Source organism: Chinchilla lanigera, unplaced genomic scaffold, assembly GCF_000276665.1.
Source record: "Chinchilla lanigera isolate Chin_1 unplaced genomic scaffold, ChiLan1.0 scaffold00057, whole genome shotgun sequence".
Classification (NCBI taxonomy): Eukaryota; Metazoa; Chordata; class Mammalia; order Rodentia; family Chinchillidae; genus Chinchilla; species Chinchilla lanigera.
In genome coordinates, this window is record NW_004955458.1 from 3321690 (window position 1) to 3343275 (window position 21586).

The following is a 21586-nucleotide window of genomic DNA, read 5'->3' on the forward strand; positions in this document are numbered from 1 at the left end:
GGTTCTTTACATCACTTCAGGGAGGACAGAGGAGCCAAGATGCAGGAAGGCTTAGGAGCAGGACAGCCTGATCAGTGAACTCGCAGGCCGGCAGCCCCCATGTCACCAACAGGTCTGACTAGGCTTGGGCAGCAGGCAGGAGGTTATAAGAAAGGACAGATGTGGGGCCCGTCTGTAATCCCAGCACTCAGGAGGCAGAAGCAGGAGGATCACTGCAAATTCAAGACTGCCCTGAACTATATAGCAAGACCTGTCTCAAAAATACCAAAAAGGGGGCAGGGACGGTAGAGCAGATAAGTGACATCAACTCTCTCCTCCCTCCCAGGGCGGAGTACTGTTCTTCTTGGAGCACGTGGCTGAGCCCGAAGGAAGCAGGGCCTTTATGTGGCAGCAAGTTTTCGAGCCCACCTGGAAACACATTGGGGACGGCTGCTACCTCACCAGGGAGACCTGGAAAGATCTTAAGAAGGCCCATTTCTCTGAGGTGCAAATAGAATGGCATCCCCCTCCCATCAAATGGCTGCCTGTGGGGCCCCACATCATGGGGAAAGCTGTGAAATAAGCTTCAAGCCCCCAAGGCAGTCCCTGGCTCCCTCCCCCTCCTCCGGTCAGAGCAAGCCCCCCACCACGCACTGTCTCCTCCTGAGAGGGACCAGGCAAAGAACGAGAGAAGCCCCAACCCCTACGACCCCCCAGGTCCTCTGCCAGGGGAGATCTCTAGGTCCCTTCCCTCTTCCACAGCAAAAAAGCTCCATCCCCACCCTCACCAGAAAAGATGCGGCCTGTCCCCACCGCAAATTCCTGAACTTTGCCCACCCACCTGCTACACAGCGGCTGTCCCCGGCCGCTCATCCCCATGGTGAATGCCCCACCCCCTCGGAGAAACCCATGTGCCACTTGGAACTGGTCACGAAAGCCACGATCCCTGCGTCCCTGCCAGGCCCCCTGAGCCTCCCTGCCACTGCTACCTTTGGCCGGGGCTGTGAGCGTGGCGGAGAATCGGGCCCTGGGGGCGAGGGCGCAGTCTCAGTAAGGCAGCCAGAGATTCTGTCCTCAAATATTTTTTAATAAATAGACAAAACCCACTAGACTGATGCAGCAAACTAAGGCCAGAGGAGAGGGGACCTAGGGAGGGAGGAGCCCCTGAGTCGGCGACACCATCTCCTCCCCGGCCTCTGGCTAAGGCACTTGGGGGAGACAGGTTACCCGGGTGAGTGGGCGGGGCGGGGACAGGCTCCCTTCTCCACACCTTGCGCCAGGGCATCCCTGCCCATCTCGCCCTGCCCACCCCCACCCCGATTCACCCCGCGCGTCTCACAGCTTTCTAAGGGGAAGTCCGGGGGTGGTTCTCGTGGGGGGAGGGCTGTGCCCCTGAGGAAGCAGATCCTGCCAAGTTCTGATGCGATGCCAGGAACCCAGTCCACCCTCTCCATCCTGAGGAGCCATCTCAGGAAGGGCTGGAGGGGGCCATGGGCCAGGCTGGGAGAAAGGAAGCTAGGCAGTGCCTGGCACGGGATGCCCATCAGGGCCCAGCTCAGGGTGCCCATCGGCAGCCAGGATGGGGTGTGCTTCGGGCACCTCCCGCCGGGGGCTGCCCCAGTTGCTCCTCAAGATGGTGCCCGTTTTCTCCTCCTTAAACTGCTGCCGGTCTTCCCGAGGGATCTTCACCGCGTGGTACTGGGGCACGCTGGCCTCGGGGTGCTTCGCCCGCTTGAAGAATCCCATCTGTAAGACATCAAGTCAGACCATGCGGCACTGGCAGGGCTGAGGTCCCTGGAGCAAACACCCGCACAGCCCTGTACCCTCCCTTCACCATCCCTGGGACAGAAGGAACCAACCAAGGCAGAAAAGACAGGATGGCCAGCACCCAGGGTGATGAGCAGCCCCCGGGTGCCACCTCGGTGCTAGTGCCGCAGGTTCTCACTCACAGCAAGGGGCCACCAGGAGGAAGATGCCAAGGCAAGGGACCAAGGCAATCTCCCTTGGCCCTTGAACAAGAGCCTTGAATGTGGGACCCCCAAGCTCACCACCCACCCAGGCTTCCTAAGAGGTGCCACAACATAAAACCTGCACAGAAGCAAGAGCTGAGGAGGAAGGTGGCCTCCTCGACCCCAGCACACCAAGTCTCACACACTTACACCCTGTGCTCATACACTAGGCAGCAGCCGCTGGGACAGGGCCGCCGCATCCGTGGATACAGCAGTCTAGCTCCTCCCTCCGTCACAACCATGCTGCCCGAGCTACCCCCGTGTAAGAGCCCTTGCATCTCAACTAGAAATGCCCAACACTCCTACATGCTCGGGCTGCACAGCATCTTCGTGCCCATCTCGCACTCATACCCAGAGACAGCAGCACATGCATGGATGCTCCCGCACCCACATGCTCACAGTCCACGAGCCCGCCCCACTCTCTGCGCATGCGCCTAGTGGTGCGGACGCACCCTCCTGACCCCGCCCTTCCAATCACCTCTCACCTCGGTTCTGGCCCCCCATGCAGATTCATTTGTCCACGCTGCACATCCCTGGTCCTCTGAGCACTAGGAGCTGGACTTACTCTCACACACATACACACCTACATGCACACGTCTGCACAGACACGTGCACACACACAACAGTTACCCCACAGTCCCTGGGCCCCCGACTTCCATGGCCGAGGGCTGCACAGCCAGATGTGCTCGGTGATAGTTGGTGGGGAAAGATGAGCTCTGACTGCTCCGATGGAAGAAGCCACACTGGGATATTGAGGGAGGAGGGGAGCAAAAGAGGCATAGGATGGGAAGACCGAGGAAGGAGGGGCTCTATCTCTGCCGGGGGCAAGCGTCTGGGGCCAGCTTCAGGAGGGTGCCACACTTTCTAAGACTGAGCAGCTTTCCAACAACTTGGCTGCCCCTCCAGAGCTGCTCCTCTGATGATGCGCGTTTATCAGAGGGTGGGGGTCTGCAATCAGTCACAGTGGGGAGGGCATTCTCCACAGAGGCCCCATGAGCATGGCTCTGCACACACCTCCAGGTGTGACATTTGCCTCAGAGAGCATGAACCCTGGTGATGTGCAGGAGTCCTGGTACTGACATAGGCGCATGCATCCTTTTAGGTTCAGCCCCAGATGCCAATAAGATTCTGTCACAGCTCTGCGTACACATGGAGCCCTGTGTGTGGAGACTCCAAGCTCAGCCCTGCCAGCAGCTCCAGGAGCTAGTTCTCCATGCTTGCTGGTCTTCCGGACTATAGTTTCCTTCATAACCTTCACTGCCACACTCTGGTTAAATAAGACCATACTTCCCAGTCTCCGTGGTCCTTCTGGAAGCCTCACACCCCACCTACTCCATCAGCCCACGTGCAGACGCTACTACCCCACCTCCCACTCAGGCTGGCTCCGGGGCCACTTCCTCCTCAAGTCTTCCTTCCTCCTTTTTTTGAGACAGGGTTTTGCTATGCAGTTCAGGTCGGCCTTGAGCTCTCTTTGTAGCGCAGGCTGGTCTCCAACTCGCCAGGATCCTCCTGCCTCAGCCTCCCGAGTGCTGGGATTACAGGCATGTGCCACCACACCTGGCATAAGTCTTCCTTCCTCTGAACTCACTTTCTCAACTCAACACTTGATCGATGCTTAACTACAAGGCTCACCACCCTCACTAACTATGAAACCCCAAGGACAGGATCTCTACCTAACTCATCTTTGAAATGTCCAGAGCCAGAAAAAGCACATGGTGCAACCAGGGTAAGGGCTCAGCAGAGTCACTGGCTATGCGAGCGTGTGGGTGCATACAGGAGGCCGCCCGCCTGGCCAGGAAGTGTAGTGCCAGCAGCCCTGCTGCTTCCCAAGCCTCACCTTCCACAGGAGCAGCACCAGCAGTGCCAGCACCAGCAGCCCCGCCAGCACAGCCAGGAGGATGACCCACCAGGGGACCCCTTTCGCCACCACAGCCGCGGGGTCCAAGTACACCATCACTGGGATCTGGGGAACAAGGGGTCAACGGCGTAAGGGCAGGAGAGAAGAGGAGGCCCCGCCTGCCCGTCCCCACCCACCCTGCAGCTCACCGCCATGGAAGCGTCTTTCAGCAGCAAGTTCTTGACGGAGGACTTCACTGTGATGTTGGCTCGCACAATCACTTCCAGGGACTTCACCGCTGAGTACTCCTAAGGGAGGGGGAAGGACACCCTGCTCCTAAATGCCCCGTGACTGCCACTCAGATCCTGAAGGTATAAATGGAATGGTGCCCGACCCAGAGGGTGTTTCTGCCCAGCTGGGGTTACGTGTGCTGCATGTGGACAGCGGAGAGGTAGAAGTGAATTTCGGTGGGACTTTTGCAGAAGTAGAAAGCCGGCCCGGAGCCCCAGCAGTGGCCTTACCTCCAGAAAGGTGCTGTTCCAGAGGCGGCCCCAGACGTGCAGCACAGCCGCGCGGTCGAAGCTGTAGAGTGGGCAGCTGAACACCACGCATTTGGCTGTGCCCCGGGCGCAGTCCTGCGGGCGAGGACGGCCAGGGCTCAGAGCTGTTCCGCCCCACTCCGCTGAGCCTATCATTTCTCCCACTTTCTTTATGCAGCCTCAAATTCTCCTCCTCCTCCTCCAGGAAATCTTTGCAAAGTCAGCCTGTGGTGCAGAACAGCTACCTATCCCCAGCGGAGCTCTTTGCCTTTGAAATGCACAGGGGTGGAGGACAGGAGGCCTCGTACTTCACAGTGATAGGCAGAGTTGCCTCCACAATTCATGCTTATGCTACCTAGGGACGGTCTCATTTACTGAGCACCAACTTCCTGCCAGGCACTTACCTCATTCACACTCCACACCTCCTGCAAGGTGCATATAATTACATCATTTTTCAAAGGAAGAAACTGGGGCTCAGAAGAAAAGATGACCAGAACTAGCAAAGCTAGTAAGTGATGGAGCAGGTTATTTGAAGTCAGGTCCCTATTCAGCAAAACCACATCTTTGACTAAGCCCAAACTCAATGAAGGAGGACAGAGCTGCCCATCCCAGGAGCTGCTAGGGACAGGGGACTCAGACCATGCCCCTTTCTGGCCTGACCTAAACCCATTTGGCCCACTCACTATCAACTCATTTGCCTAAGAGATACATTATATTCATCATACCACCATCCATAGATAGAAGACCAGCTTTGAGAACAACTGAATTCTTTCAGTTATGTTTTATTTTGCCACCTTTGACCAATTCAAGAGTCCTTCATCAATTTGTTTAAAAAGCAAGGCCATCTGCTTTAATTTCATGTAAAAGAATCTATCTCGGCCATTATGTTAAGGGAAATAAGCCAGGCACAGAAAGACACACACTTCATGACCTCACCCATACGAGAAATCTAAGAAAGTACAACTCATAGAAGTAGAGATTCGAGTGTCCATCACCCAGAGTTGGAGCTGTGGGGAAGGGGTAGGGAGACCCTGGCCAAAGGGTACAAAGTTTCAGTTAGGCAGGAGGAATAAATTCAAGAGATCTATTACTCTACATAACACTATGTTTTTCAAAATTCCTGAGAGTAGATTTTAAGTGTTTGCACCATAAAAAAGAAGTATGCGAGGCATGTTATTTAGCGCAACTAGCTATCCCACCACATATGCACATTTTCAAAACATCATCTTGTATCTGGTAAATACATATAATTTCTGTCAGTCAAAAAATAAATAAACGTAATCTATTTCAAAGTCCATATTAAACAGGGAGGCCTCTCAGAGGTGATCGGTCCTGTGGAAAAGGCAGGACCATCCACATAGCTGAGCAACAGCAGGTCCCCAGGTTCCCCAGCCCTTGAGTTCTTTAATTTGCCTCAGGCCATGCTCATGGGGAAGTAGGGAGGGTCGGAGTACGCTGAGCTAACTTCCCAGAAAGACGGCACCAGGCCCCTGCAAACCATCCCTCACTCTGCTGCTCACCCTCCCAGACCTGGGCTCCTCCTCCACCTGCTTAAAGCAAAGCCAACACCCTCTCATCTACGCTGCCACCACCTTCTCTCTCCCAGAACTACCAACCCTAGAAGGTGCCGGCGTGCAGCATGTGCCTGTTTGTTCCACAAATCCACATCATGAACAAAACCAGGTGAAACAAGTAGGAAAGAGGAGAAGCAAAATCTGCGCAAGGGCTGGGGATGTAGCTCAGCGGCACAAGTGCCCGCCTAGTAATTGCAAGGTCCTGAGTTCAATTCCCAGTACCAAAAAAAAAAAAACTGCACAAAAGGGAGAGTTAATGAATCACATTTATATATTGTAATTTTAACATGGGAACTTCAAAAAATTTAATGCTTTTGACATTATGAAAATCAAGCCAGGCGTGGTGGCGCACACCTGTAATCCCAGTATGTGCCTATAACCCCAGCACTCAGGGAGGCTGTGGCAGGAGGATCGTTACAAAATTGAGACCAGCCTGGGCTTGAAAGTGAGCTCAAGGCCAGCCTGAACTGCATAATGAGATCCTGTCTCAAAAAAACAGAAAAAGAAAGAAGAAAAAAGAAAATCAAGTGCCAACAGAGCGCAAAGAGCGCAAAAGAGCAAACAGCTCTTAAAGGTGGTTAATCTCATCCTATGCCTGTGAAGTGTGCTTTTTCATATGAATGTGAGGGATATCGATGCCTTGGTTACTGGCTGTACATCAAGGGCTGAGCACTTGGAGTTTGGGGGTCTGTGGTATCAGCAGCTGCAGCACAGTCTCCCCCACCCTCAAGTTATACTGAAAACGATCTTGCCAACGTGCATCAAAGTCTTTTTCTTTTTCTTTTCTTTCTTTTTTTTTCCCAGTACTGGGAATTGAACCCCAGACCTTCACCACATTGGGCTATCATGAGACAACGTCTCACAAAGTTGCCCCGGCGAGGTTTGAACAGAAAGCTGGGAGGACAGGCATGCACCCTCACCAGGGTGACGTTCCTCTTCTTCTCAGAGTAGGACACTGGCCACCAGGATGTGCTGGGCTCCAGCTGCTCCTGAGGCTCCTGCTGCTCCGGCTGCTCCAGCTCCCGCCGCCTCCTGTCCCTGCTGTCCACATCCTGGATGTGCGGAGGGAGGGACCAGTGAGTGTCGCTCCAAATGCGGCAATCCTGAGGCTTCATGTCCTCCCCACCACCCACACCCAAGCCCCCAGCCCCATGACAACCTCCCCAAGGGAGCTCACCCCAGCCGCCCCTGCCCGAGCCTTACCAGCTGGAGAATGTTGGGCCTGGGAGAACAGAGCCCCTTCTGCCCGGGCCCCTGCCCGCCCTCCAGCTCCACCCGCATGGGGTACAGCAGCCACTTCCCATTGGCGATCTCGTGGGGCCACATGATGTTCAGGAAGGCAGAGCCCAGGGTGTTGAGCGACTGGCCTCGGTTGGAGACCTGTGGGCAAAAGGCAGTGTGAAAGCCAGCCCTAATCTCAGAGAAATTAAAGGATGCAGCTGAGGTGTCTCAGGAAGCACAGACTCGACTTCCCTGCCATGCCGCCCCGGGAAGAAGAGCCCCCGCCCTCCTGAGAGCTGGCTCAGTTCCTCCTCTAAGCCAAGAAGGGCGGGGCCCAGGAGGGGCCACAGCCGCCACACTTACCGTGACTTCATACTTGACCTTGCTGCCCACATCCCGCTCGGACCGCATGGCGCTCTCGCCCCTCACCACTCCAGAGAAGAAGAGTTGCTGGGGGTTGGCCAGCCTGGAGAGAGGGGGTCAAAACAAGGGCTGAGGGGCCTGGGGGCCAGCTGAACGCAGGGCCACGAGGGCAAAGCGAGGCAGAACCTAGGTCAGGGTGCGGAAGTGCCGATGGCCCCGCCCTCCAGCACGAACGCCCACTCGGGCAGGGCTTACCCGGTCATGGACAGCGGCAGCTCAATGAAGACGTGGGCTCGGACAGAGGATGGATGCAGCTCCTGCTCGCTGATCCTGGCACGTGGGCAGGGGCACGTGTGGGCAGCAGGCCCGGGCACCCCCCATGGAGTCCACGAGGCCAATCCGAGTGCCCCCGGGACCCCCACCCTGCCCCCACCAGGCTCACGTGTCCAACAGCAGCTCCACCTCTAGCTCTGTGGTCTCAAGGGTGATCCCGGAGGTGCCGAGGAGGAGGTAGAAGGTGACCTAGGCCCGCGGAGAATGACGGGAGAGTCAGGAGAGCGCCAGAGAACGAGGGGGGCCCCCCCCCCCGGACAGGCTGAGGGCAGAAAGGGCCAACCTGGGCACCTCTCTTCATGGGATTCCCCAGCTCACACTCGACGTGGGAGGCGTTCTCGTTGGACAGGCACAGCGGCTTCTCCTGGGGTGGGGCAGACGTCCAGGTGAGTATGGGGCCCTGGAGCCCAAAGGCCCTGCCCCTCCCGGCCCCAGGTCCTCACCGCAGGGTCCAGCGCCCGGACTCCTGAGTAGTGCAGAGAGACAGGGAGGGTGACCAGCAGCTGGGCTTCGTGGGCATCATCCCCATCAGCCTGGGGCTGGGTCGGGTCCGAGGGCAAGTTGGTGACCGTCAGCTCCAGGCCAATGACCGGCTGCCCACTCAGTGCAAACAGGGCCGTCGTCCCATCCACGTCCCTGCAGGGCAGGATCCCGCTCACTCCGCACACGCCCTCTCCGCTCCCAGCCTCCCCGGGAGCTCCACCCTCCAGCACACACTGCCGCCTCCACATCCCAAGCCCCTGCTCCCACCCCAGGGCCCCCAGTGACACGCCAGCCAGGCCGGGTCTTTCTAGGCATGAATGAGTCAGGGGACCTCTATTCTCATCCCAGCTCCACCACTTACTCACCTTGGGCAAGGAACCTAACCTCTCTAGGCCTCAGCTCTCCATCTGCGAAATGGGACTAACAATCCCTACTTGAGAGTCTTGAAGACCGAACAATGAAACGTATGTCAGCATGACGCTGGCGGGGGAACTGTGAAGGACCGTTCCTCACCAGGGCCTGAGTGTTCTGAACCATCAGCTGGTCCTCGCCAGCCTTCCTCAGGCTCCTCTGACTCTGACCCTCCTCTGCCTAGTCTTCCCGCGTTCCCTCCTCACATTCCTTGAGCTCCTGCCCCACCCGCCTGCTCCCTGCCTCCTCACATGGGCAGAGGCTGGAACTCCGTGTCGCTGACCCGGGCACAGAAGCGAGCCTGCACCAGCTGCAAATTGCTCTGACAGACCTTGTCTTCACCACAGCCTTGCTTCAGGAAGTGGATCTGGGGAGAGATTGGGACCAAGGAAGGGACTGAGTGTGTTCTCGAGGCACACGGTGGGTTGGAGTGTCACAGGACTAAACCACTCAAGGTCTGCTGCTTACTAGCGGTATGATACCAGCCTCAGCACTTAGTCACTCTGAGCTATGAAGTGATGGGTGTGTTGCATGCGCTGGTAGACCAGTAGGCTAATCCACAGCGGGACGGCCTTTCCTCGGCCTTGATTAGGCTTACAGGATTCTAAGTCCAGAATGTGAAGGACGCGGGACATTCCCACCTCAGGCTGCCCTGAGGACCACGCAAGAAGCTGAATGCTCCCCCTTCCAGCAGAATGGGAGGGAGGCAACTTCAGGACCTTGGAAGGTGCATTTGAAGGTGACAGAACCCTGTCAGCCTGGGACTGAGGAGCACCACCCCTTCGGACTACACATGCAAGGTCATCTGGGCCATTTCACGTCTTAGGGTCTACTTGTTACGGCACCTGATGATATAAGGAACCCCCGGGATAACACCGTAGTTTTGCAATCAGTGAGTGTCACTGGTGAGGGTGTCACCTTCTCAGCTCCTCTTCCCAAGCTCACCTCTGCCCGCTGGGTGCTGGGCTGGTGGGCATTGAGGATGGGGGCCACCGGGGGCAACCCCTGGCCAGGAGCCTGTCGCCGGAGCCGAGGGGTCCGGAGACTATAGGACAAGGTCACCACGATGGCCCGAAGCTTATCTTTGACATTCTCCTAGGAAGAGAAAGTTCGTTCCTCACTGGACCAACCCCCAGGTTCCAGGCCTGCCCAAGGTCCCAGCCAGATCTAGGACCGGTTCTGAAACTTAGAACTTTAGGGAGAAGAACAGAGGTAGGGAACTGAGCGAGGCAGGGGGACAGAGACCACAGTAGAGAAAGGTAGGGAGTCCAAATTTAGGGCTTGGAGGCCAGAGGTGCCGATGGAACCTGCCATCTCCACCTCCGGGGAGTGCAGGATTGACAGAAGGCACACACAAAGCAGGAGCGGGGAGGGGACGAGCCCAGGAAGGAGGTTCCAACATCTAGATCCCAGAACGAGCATTCACAGGGCCAGCAAAGCAGCGGCCTAGAGCACTCAAGGGAGAGACGTGCAGGGAGAGGGTCACTCAGAGGCCGTGGACCAGTGTCTACCTGCAGCTGGAACATGGCGTCTCCACAGACTCGGTCGTGCTGATGCTTCAACCACACGGTGCCTGAGGCCTGGTGCTTGGGGTCATCTGGGCCACGGCTCAGGAAGGTCACACGGGGAACCTGTCCCCGGAGCCTCCTGTCCGTGTCCCCATCTAACATGTAATCTAAGGCTGTGGTGCGTGGGAAGAGAGCAGCCAGTGAGCCGGGGAAGCCCTCCATCAGTCCCTGCCCCCAAGGTGCCCCCTGTCCACCCTGGAGTGCCCACCCTGGAAGCCCCACGGGGTAAGCGGTGGGAGGGGACGCCACTCACCCACAATAGGGCTGTAGCTGCTGGGGACTGCAGTGTAGCTGAAACAAATCCTTAGGTCCACACTGTCGAGGAAACAGGGAGCTCCTGAGCCAAACAAGGCTGAGAGACCAAGACCCCAGCCCCGACCCCACACCCTCTTGCACAGGCCAACACCCAGCCCCAAAGCAGGCCGGGAAAGGGAGTGGGGCGTCACTGGACCCCGGCAACTTCTTCAGCCCTCCCCTCGGGCCCTGCCTCACCAGACAGAGTGGCCACCAGCACAGTTGGGCTGCTCCAGGTCGATGGCTGGTGGGACAATGGAGACCTCGTGGGAGACGTGGAGGACAGGTCTGGCCCTAGGGTTGTGGTTGGGTCCAAGGGGCAGGAAACATGAGTACGTGCGTGGGATCTGGGTTCCAGACAGGGGCTGATGGCCTCCGAGAGAAGGCGGGCAGAGGACAGGCTCACCGGAACAGCACCGCGGTGTCGGCCAGAGAGCCCACGAGCAGGTCTGGGTAGTGGTTCCCGTCCACATCCAGGCCGCCAGACAGGGAGTAGCCAAAGGTCTTGAGGCCCACAGCCTCACCCTCCAGCACCTGGGGAGCAGCCGTCGGCCTCCTGAAACCCCGCCTCCTCCATCCCGCCCCCCACCGCCTGTCTGTGGCTCCCGCTCCACCCACCCACACCCACACCCTCATCCCAACGATGTTCCTCACCTGGGAGGGTTTGATGACGACCCCCAGGCTGCTCCCGTGGTAGATGAAGACTTTTCCATCCCCATCAAAAGGAGCTCCCACAGCAATGTCTGAGGGCCATGGGGAAAAGGCATTTTCCTCAGTCACTCAGCCCTGCATAATGTATTTTCTATTTTATTGAGCCACTACGAAGTCCCAGGCACCTCACATACATTATTGCCAAGCCCCTCAGCCACCACTCCCTCCAGGGAGAAAGGTCAAGTCACTCACCCAAGGTCACAACGCATGGGAAAATTCAGATGTGAGCCCAGGTTCCTTCTCTCCCTGAGCCCTCAGAAGACGCGCCGCTCCCCCTCCCCTCCTCCTCGGCAGAGCCTCCCGCATCCCTCCGACACACCTCCTCCGCTGAGCCTCTCCTGTTCCCATGCACACCTGGGAAGCCATCTTGGTTGAGGTCCCCCAGGACAGCCAGGCTGATCCCAAACATGGAGTCAAGGGAGCCGCAGAGCCGGAGTGGAGAGACGCCTTCCCAGTGACCACCTTGGTTTATGTACAAATACACGGCACCCCCCAGCTCTTCTTGGCGCTCAAAGAAGTAGGGCGCACCCACCATCAGGTCTGACCAGCTACGGAGAGAGGGACACAGTCGGCAGGGTCCTCCCTGGCCAGGGAAGTCGAGAAAGCACGCTCGCAGCCACTCACGCCTCCCGGACCAGCATGAGGCCCACTCCCCGTGCCCTCTCACCCGTCATTGTTGAGGTCAGCCACAGCCAGCGAGTAGCCAAAGCCGGAGGTCAGAAGCTCTCCTGAGAGCACAACTTCAGGCACCAGGCGACTGGCACTGTCCTTGCGCAGAATGACCACAGCGCCCTTGTGGTTGGCACGGGGGGCCCCTGCCACAAAGCTCAGCTCATCCGCACGCACCAGACCCTTCCCAGAGTCGATGGAGAAACCTAGGTGAGGGCGTGACTTCCCAGTGAGTGTTTCCCCAAGACTCAGAGGCCAGGTGTGCTACAGCCCCCCCGCAACCTGTCCCATCCCAACAGGTCTGGAGGCAAAAAGTAGAGGCGCCCCCAAATCACGGCAAGTACAGCTGGGCCACCCTTCCTGCCCGCCTCCACCCGCCCGGCCCCGAGACTGGAGCATGGCCTAAGTGTGACGAGGTCAGCCTGAGGGAGGGCGGAGGAGAGAGAGCCAGTCACAGAGAAGTCCGGGCGCCTGGGCGGGCAACAGGCACCATGCAGAAGTGGGTCACAGACACTGGGCCACACTGCCTGGAGGCCCCGGAATGCACATTCTCCGCCCTACTCCCGCCACCCACAGGGAGAGGAAGCCTCACAGATAGAGGGAGAAAGAGCTTAGGCTTCACCAGGCCTCGTTTCCTCCTCCTCTGCAGAGGGACGCAGGTGAGACACTGGAAGACTTACCCACAAGGCCAGACCTTGCTCTGCCCCTCAGAGGAAGCCCCCTATAGGTCAGGACTGTCCTTCGCAGGACAGTCTCAGCCCTGCCCCCTCACTGCACTGGGATCTTCGTCCATTAAGACCCCTGCTTACAGCCCCGAGGCTACCCCCACCCCTTGGGGCCTCCTCTTCTCAGGCCAGGTCGATGGACCAGCTCTGCTCTGCAATTTGGGCCCGATATCTGCTTCCCAGAGTGAGAGGGTCACAGGGCAGGACAGAAAAGGAAGTCCCCTGGGGGAGGAGGGGAGGCCAGGGCCATGCGCATGGCCCCAGAGGTGGAGCGTACAAACCTAAGTAGCTATTCAGGGACAAGTCTCCGGCTGGTCCCAGGAGCCGGTCAGCAGGGTCCAAAGTTTTATACACCAGCTGGTCAGGGTCTGAGCTATCAATGTTGGTCATAAAAAGCAACCCTGTGTGGGGCAGGAGGGGGGAGACACCAGGGAAAGGACATCCCGAGAAGGGACCACAGAGGACGAGAGAGAGCAGGGCGGAAGTGCCAGGAAGCGGAAGAGGAAGAGGCGGAGGAAGAAAATGAAAGAGACACAGAGACCACAGAGGCAAAAGAGAAGGAGCGAGAGACAGACAGAGACGGAAGGGTGGGAACATGGAGAGGGGGACAAGAGAGAGGAGCAGAGGGTTAGAGCGGCTCCAGGCCCAGGGAGGGGTCCCTACCAAAGTAGCTGTTGGCAGGGACCGGGATGAGGCGGGGGTTCTGGTCCTTCTCGCCCCCCGCCTCGTAGGGCCCGTCGTCCAGGTGGGCCAGGTCCGGTGAGCCCTGCGCACAGAGCTCCACCCTGGCCGTGCCTGCAAGGACAGTCCAGTTAGTGCCCGGGGCGGGGAGCAAGGAGTGCCCCTCGGGCCGGACACTGGAGTGGACGGGCACACGGGAAGCCCCCCCTCTCCTTTCCAGCACCATCGCCACCCTCCCCAGCCCAAGCGTCCTGGGGCTCCTCGGACTGGCGCTGCACTCACCGAGTGGCAGTTCAGCCAGTGGCAGCGTGCGGAGACGGGACGGCAGTGACGAGGTGCGGGCGGCGGTGACGGAGCATGCGGGCCGGGCTGGGTGGGCGGGCCCAGCCATGCACGCGAGGGCTCATGCCAGCATGTGGAGGGACACTCAGCCATGCGGAGGGCAGGAGGGACCCCCATTTGCGTGTGGGCGAGCAGGACGGGATGGGAGGCATGGCGGTGCCCCAGGGTGTGTGAACGTGTGGTCATGCTTGGCCAGGCGCTGCCTGGACCATCTCTCTTGAGGCGGGAGGGGGTTCTGATTCCCTTCTCCCCTAAGCAGTGACTCACCCTTCCAGTTATAGGTTCCTGGAGCCCCAAAGAGGAGGTAATGGCTGTCAGGGGTGAAGGCAGCAGCTGTGCCCTGCTGGCAGAACCCAAACTGTTCGTGGCCCTGGGGGCGCCCCTCACAGAACTTCCACTCCCCACCATCCAACTCGTCTCGGATGGCCAGGTCCTGGCTTAACACAAAGCAGCGACCAATCACATCTCGCGTCTCCAGGATCTGGTCCACTCGCTGCCTTGACTCATATCGGTGTGCACATGTCTGGGGGAGGGAGGAAAGGTCATTTCCCTTTGTGTGCCAGGAACCTGCCCTCCGCCACAAGCAGTCATCTGGTAGACACACACACATACACACACATCTCCATGTCAGCATCACTTGAGCACCACCACCCACCCAGTGTTAGGCAGATCCTCCTTCGGTATCCATCCGTACCCTTTTGCCTTTACAGGAAGAAGTCCTTGTTCCACAGTCTGCCTGGACACCCAGAGACACAAGACTGAGGCAGCCATAGGACACATCATCTGTGATCATACGACAATCCTGCAAGATGCTAAATCTGATCCTGTTCCCGGACCTTTGCATTTTGTTTTAGTTTTTGTTTTGTTTTTGCAGTGCTACAGATGAACCAGCCTGACACACACTAAGCAAGCACGCTACCGCTGAGTTACATCCCCAACCCTTTTTTCTTTTTTTGAGACAGAGTTTTGCTAAGTTGCCTAGGCTGGCCTTGAACTTGCCATCCTCCTGTCTCAGCCTTCCAGGTAACTGTGATGTGCACCGTGCCTGGCTCTCGCCTATTCTTGAAAGCCTGGCTCAAATCATCACATCTGCAGGAGTTCTTTCTCTCCTCTTCTCCTTTGGACTTTCAGCCCAGAGACCAGATCACTCACTTAATGTTAATCATATTTGGCACCACAGTGACTTGTGCTGTTAATTCCAAGTTAGTGGAAGACAGAAAAAAAGAGAAATGAGAATCTCTGCAACCACTTGGCAGGGACCAAGCCTCCCTGCCTTTCTGTATCCTCTCAGTAACCAGCACGATGCCTGACGCTGAGAAGATTCTCCGTAAGAGTTGGATGATTAGATGTTGGATGACTAGGGTGGATGATTAGGTGTTTTCACATTTACAAGGGTCAGGGTCATGTCTTATACTTTTTCATATACCTTCAGAGATGCTAAGAATCCTGCCACGTGTCCAACTTGTGTTCTATAAGCACACCTGTGCATATCCACACACCACACACACATCATCACCATCACCATCATCGTCACCACTGTCACATCATCACCTTCATCACCATCATCATCACCATCGTCATCATCAACACCATCATCACATCACCATCAACACCAACATCATCGTCATCATCACCATCATCAACATCACCATCATTACCAACATCATCATCATCACCAACATCACCATCATTGTCATCATCACCATCATCACCATCATCATCATCATCACCATCATCACATTATCACCATCACCATCATCAGCATCATTAGCATCACCAGCATCATCATCATCACCATCATCACTAACATCACCATCATCATCATCATCACCATCATCACATCATCAATCACCATCATCACCATCATCATCATCACATCACATCATCATCACCATCACCATCATCAGCAACATCACCATCACCATCGTCATAATCATCACCATCAGCACCAACATCACCATCATCGTCATCATCATCATCATCACCATCACCATCATCACATTATCACCATCACCATCATCAGCATCATCAGCATCACCAACATCATCATCATCACCATCATCACATCATCATTAACATCACCATCATCATCATCATCACCATCATCATATCATCAATCACCATCATCACCATCATCATCATCACATCATCATCACCATCACCATCATCAGCAACATCACCATCACCATCGTCATCATCATCACATCATCACCAACATCACCATCATCGTCATCATCATCATCATCACCATCACCATCACCATCATCATCACCATCACCATCAGCACCAACATCACCATTATGATCACTGTCACCATCATCACCATCACCACATCGCCATCATCACACCCTCACCCCCACATTCGGGCACAGGCAGTATACTCACAACAATCTTGCCCCCAGGTCCCTGGCTCCGAACACTGACTCCCAGCCACTGGTTCTCCTTGCTCTCCTTCCGCACATCAGCTGGAGGCCAGACACCGGGAATCAGAGGACAGAAGAAGAGGCCAAGTTCTCGCCTCCCCTCCTCCCGGGCTTCCCCCCTCTACCGCTCCAGGCCGCACCTCCCTGGTCGATGTCCACTCTGTAGCAGTCCGTCTCGTCCACGCTCAGAGGACAAGCAAAGAGGCCTCCGGTGCGATTCGCCTGCTGCCCAGGAAGAGCCAGGGCCTGGGGAGCACCCACCAGCAGCCTGCACGACGGGGCAGGACCGGAGTTGGTCGGAGTGCTCTGCCCTCCCCAGCGCTGCCCAGGCTCCCAAGCAGTGTTCGAGGACTAAAGGTGCAAAAGTCATTTTTCTCAAACTCCAGCAAGGACAAATTAACACGCTTGCCTGTGCGACCAACCATCGTGTTACACACGCCCAAGCCGTCTGGATGCAGGACCAGATGCGCACCAGACACACGCACACATACACAACCAGCCGACCAGACTAGGCCAGCAAGCACTGGGGGTTTGAAAGAACCGCCTGTCCCCCGCACCTGTTCCTGACCAGGCCTTCCCACCCACTGCTTGGCCCCATCCCCAGGCTCTGCCCTCCTCCTCAGCCCTGGTCCAGTTGAAACCCTGCCAGAGATGCCAGGAATTCTGGGAGCAAGAACAACAGGGGCTCAGACTGGCACCACAGTGTGGCTCTGGGACCAGCTTCAGGGGCTAGGTATGGGGCTGCTTTCCCACCTCAGGGACCCAGCACAGACCCACCCCCACCCCACCAGCTCTGCCCGCCAAATGCTACCAGTCACTCTGGCTGGCATGGAAGTAGAAACTGGCTTCTCATTCTGTCTCCAACCCTATCCTCACCCCCCTCCCCACATCCTGAATCCCATTCCCCATGCCTCTTCCCCCAACACCCATGGTCCTCTTTCCCCCACCCTCTCCCCCTCCCCCACCAGCTTCTCTCCCCCTCCCCCTCGGCCTCGTTCCCAGCTACAGCTTTCTTGGCAGGACAATTTTCCATGATCACAGCCAAGCCATCTTCCTCAGGGGAGGCATGTGCTGGGAATGGAGGCTGCCTGGGTCCCCTGGGGCTGAACCCCCGGGCCAGGAGTCAAGGAAGGGATGAGGTGAGGTGACTGACACCCAGCTGACTGCACAGGTCCTCTCTGGACAGAAGGAGGGACTCAAAGGAGCAGCAGGACAAACCTCACGGCCTCTCTCCCACCCTCTTCTCCCATCTCTCTTCCTGAGGGGCGAGGCCCAAAACTGTCAGGCAATATCACAGCCAGGCATCTGTGGGGCACTCCGCCAGGTCTGAAGGATGAGGGGGAAGGCACAGAGCCATTCTCTTTCCCACAGCTCCTCAGCTCTCAGCAGCTGTCACCCCTTGTCAGAGCCAGCGTCAAGAGAGCAAAGGGGGATGGGAGCAGCGAGGAAGAGCACACACATTCGGCATTCATTGAACAATCCCATCCGAGCAGGGTGTGATGGCACACGCCTGTAATCCCAGCCACTCAGGAGGCTGAGGCAGGAGGATTAAGGATTTTAACCCAACCTGGGCGATTTAGCAAGACCCTATCTCAAAAAAATAAAAAAGATTTTTAAAACTATTTCTTAGGGCTGGGGAGGTAGCCCAGCAGCACAAGTGCCTGCCTGGCAAGCGCAAGGTCCTGAGTCTGATTCCTAATACAAAAAAAGAAAGTCTACGATAGAACTATTTCTTGACACCTTATTATAAGCCAAGCCTTACGTCCAGCACTGGTGAGACAAGAAAGTGATATTTATTCAGCAGTTACTATGGGTCAGACCCCAAGCTAGGCACAAGGGATATAACAAGGAAATAACATTCCTCAGTCTCCACAAACGGGCCAGGCGGCAGGTGAGCCAAGTAACATGCACTGCCCCTTTCGATAACACGCCTATGAGATAAGGATTCCTTTCTCGTCTCCCACATGAGCAAACTCATTCAAAGATATGAAGTAGTTGTGCTGGAATTCAAACCCACATCAGCCTGGCTCTGCCACGTCACCCCACCCCCACCCCAGTGACTGGCCTGTCCTCAGAACACTGAGACTCTTGCACCTGGTGGGACGTCTCTGGGGTGAGGTGGGGGGCCGGGGGATCCCCCATAATGATCCTCTGCCTCTCTTGAGGTCGCTGCCCTCACTCCAGGGAAGAGCGCAAAAATGGAGCTCTTAGAGAGAAATGGAGGAGTCAAGACCGATACAGTGCAAAGCAAAAGTTGATTTAAAGTGTGGTGAAGCCGGAGGAGGTGGCGCACACCTGTAATCCCAGCACTCGGGAGGCTGAGGCAGGAGGATCCTTGTGAGTTCGAGACCAGCCTGGGCTACAAAGTGAGCTCAAGGCCAGCCTGAACTGCATAGCAAGACCCTTCTCAAAAATAAAATAAAATAACTAAGTGTGGTGAACACAGAGAAAGCAGAAGAGCTATCCTAGCAGCTGAATGGGATCTTAGCACCCTGCCTGGGATGCCTGGTGACTCTGCAGTGTACTTCATACCTACAGGGTAAGCTGGTATTTTTAAAATAACGGTTTCACTGTTTGGTATGGGGTGACTGATCAGGGCCTTAGCCTTTGTGCCTGGGGAAGGGACAGGGCAGCACACAGGAAATGTGAGTACCATTTCCACAAGGATATAGTCGGGTACACTTTCTCATCAAGCACTGGTACACAGTAAGCATGCGACAATCTTGGCAGCGTCAGCCACAGATAACACGGGATGATTCCACGGTGTTAGACATTGGATTTTGCCCCATGTTTTTTTTTCCTCTATGTCCCTCTAATCTGCCTCTACAACACCACTCCATAAAAAGAAGAGGAGGACAGAAGGAGGAGGGTACTCGGGGACTGAGAGGGAATCTAGGTGGCAGAGCCCTGTGCCTACAGGTGCCAGTCTTCAGCCAGCAGGGCCCTGCCTCCAAACACAGCACGCTTCTTCCTAACTTCACCCCCACGAGCCCCAGCGACCTCAGGCAGCCCCCCCACAGAACAGCAGCCACCCCCGAGAGGAGAAGAAAGTGTAGGCAGCTGGGCCCCTCCGAGTGTAGATAAAGCAGTAACCCATTACCACTGCCCCTCTGGACTCCCACACGCCAGAGCTCCAGCCCGAGTCCATCCCCTCTCTGACCCCTTCAGTCCGGGTGGCCCACTGGAAAGACCGCCTGGCCGGGGGTGGCTGGCTCAGCCTGTGGGCCCTCCAGCCAAGCCTTTGGATCCCGGATGCAGTAAAGGGGATAAAGCTGCTCTCTAGCTCTGCGCATCACAGTTTGAGAGTAACAGCATTTCATAGTACGATCACTTTCACGTCACTCGCTATCAGCTCTGCTCTATTCACAGGGTTCTACATATATTAAGAAGGCCTGAACACCAAAAAACCCTGTGTGGTGGTTCCATTGTTCATGGCCACTTTACAGTGGATGGAACTACAGGAAGCTGCAATCGCAGAGCCAAGTAAGGTCAGGTCTCAAAAATCTCATCCAGACGCCACACTGGAAACACGTTCGGTTTTTCCATCAGTCGGAGCTCACTAAGGAAGGCAACAGGCAATTCAAACGCCTCAGACTGAGCGAGGTACCTGACTTTCCAGGGCCACCATGTGGCAGAGCGCCCCCTGCTGGAGCAAAGACGGGGTAAGGTAGTCAGGCCCCTAGGGGAGCGCCCCCAGTTTGGCTCCGGGAGACAGAATCAGGGGCCACCTTCAGAGACGAAGGGGAAATGACAAGAGACCAAGCTATTAAAAATAACCTAGAATTTGCCTGGAAATAGCTCAGAGAGTTCAGCATGTCCTAAAAAGGCCTCCAGCCATGGAACTCTGGCAGATGGGGGAAGGAGGGAGGGACAGCGATGAGGATGTGAGCAGCAGAAATAAAGTCAGCGAACTTTCTATCTCCCCCAAAGTTTTCGAGGCAACAGACCCTGCTCCCAGACGACAGGGGCCATGGAAGAAGAAAGGCCAAAGCTCTCCAGTGGGCCCAGAGAAATGAGCTCTTGGCCCTGCCCTCTGCCCCCAGGCCAACAGTAGGAGAGGAAAGACAGTCCCCGCGGACAGCATTGATCCCAGTAATGGACACTTAACATGGCTTAGGCCCTGGCTGAGGAGAGAGAAGCCCCCTGGTAGTGGGGAGACAGGAAGCTTTCTTCTTCTCCCCTTTTTTTTTTTTTTTTTTTTTTTTTTTTGTCTGTTTGAGACAGGGTCTTGCTGTGCAGCGCAGGCTGGCCTTGAGCTCACTTTGTTGCCCAGGCTGGTCTCGAACTTGCAACGATCCTCCTGCCTCAGCCTCCCGAGTGCTGGGATGACAGGCGTGCGCCACCACGCCCGGCCATCTTCCCCCTTCTTGTCTCCCTGGTCAGAGTCCAAGGTACAGGAGGCCTGACCAGCAGCAGGCCCTACACAAGTGTGTCCATCAGCCGGGGACCCTGAACTGCTGAGAACTGGAACCGTCCTCTGCCCCTCGCTTCTCCCCGGCTCCCCCTGCTGCGGAGATTCCTGGAGTCGGAAATTTCCTAAGGAGGAGGAAGGGGAGAAGCCTGGCCAGCATCCTCCCTGGATCTCCCTGGTGCTACCGCTTAAGGCCACTCTGTCACCACAGCACCATGTGCTCACTTCTGCAGCGCACCTACCAAAGCACCACTGCCGGATGCCGGGCCCTCCCAGGTCTTCTCCCAGTTTTCCTGCTGTCCTGAGCCACTAAGGCGGCGGGCGCTCGCTCCTGTCCTCTCAGCGCCCCGCAGCCTTCACGCCACCCCTCGGTGATGCCGAGGCAGGAAGCTAGCTCCCGAATCTACCTGCCGTCCCTCCCTCGGCCCCACATCCTCTCCGTCCTTTCCGTCTCCTCCTGCCCGCGGCAGGGACAGCGTGGCTCGTCCTCCTCCCCAGGTGAGCTTAGCCTTCTGCCGAGGAGAGAAGTCAGAGACCCTGGGGCTGCCGCCAGGATGCGAACGGCGTAGAAAGCCCGGGGTTCCCTGCCGGGACAAGGGCCCCGCTCCCAACCACCCCGCACGGATCCTGAACTCAGGACCTGCGAGGGAGGAGGCTGCAGGCCCGAGACAGAGCAGGCCGGCTCCGGGTAGCGATGCGGGAAGGTAGATAAGGCGGCCGGGCAGCCGCGGGCCTGGGGCGGGGGTCTGCGGCTCGGCCCGGGGGCTCCGCGCGCGGTGACTCACCAGCTCCGGGGCTGCGGCTGCAGCTGCCGGTGCAGCGCCACGGAGAAGCCGAAGAGGCTGCCCGGCTCTCCCTCCTTGCGCAGGGCGCCCATCACGTCCAGATTGAAGGCGACGGCGCGTGGGAAGAGCAGCCCAGCGAACAAAGCGCCGAGCAGGGAGCGGACCCCGGGAGCCCCCCGGGGGTCGCGGCGCCGAGCGCGGGCCATGGCACGGACCCCGCGCGCTCCC

General features: G+C 57.1%; 2 protein-coding genes across 5 annotated transcripts in view; one reads left to right on the top strand and one right to left on the bottom strand.

The window, feature by feature from the left end:
* Mettl7b (methyltransferase like 7B) overlaps positions 1-1088 on the top strand; it is a 2938-nt gene extending 1850 nt beyond the window's left edge. Inside the window, exon 2 of the mRNA XM_005397254.2 lies at positions 326-1088. Within this exon, the coding sequence (XP_005397311.1) occupies positions 326-562 (237 nt within the window). The 3' untranslated portion in view covers positions 563-1088. The remainder of the gene's footprint in view (positions 1-325) is intronic.
* Positions 1046-21586, bottom strand: Itga7 (integrin, alpha 7; the record flags this gene model as incomplete). 4 transcript variants are annotated; one of them, XM_013520968.1, is given in 26 exon segments in its annotated part: positions 1571-1725; positions 2619-2731; positions 3826-3951; positions 4035-4133; positions 4347-4460; positions 6859-6990; positions 7142-7318; positions 7523-7625; positions 7778-7852; positions 7965-8044; positions 8139-8219; positions 8299-8491; positions 9001-9116; positions 9695-9844; positions 10261-10430; positions 10571-10632; positions 10810-10905; positions 11018-11145; positions 11266-11354; positions 11677-11870; positions 11990-12197; positions 12998-13117; positions 14007-14262; positions 16125-16204; positions 16303-16430; positions 21359-21586. In XM_013520968.1, coding segments are annotated over 26 exon segments (3357 nt in total). In that variant the 3' UTR covers positions 1571-1664.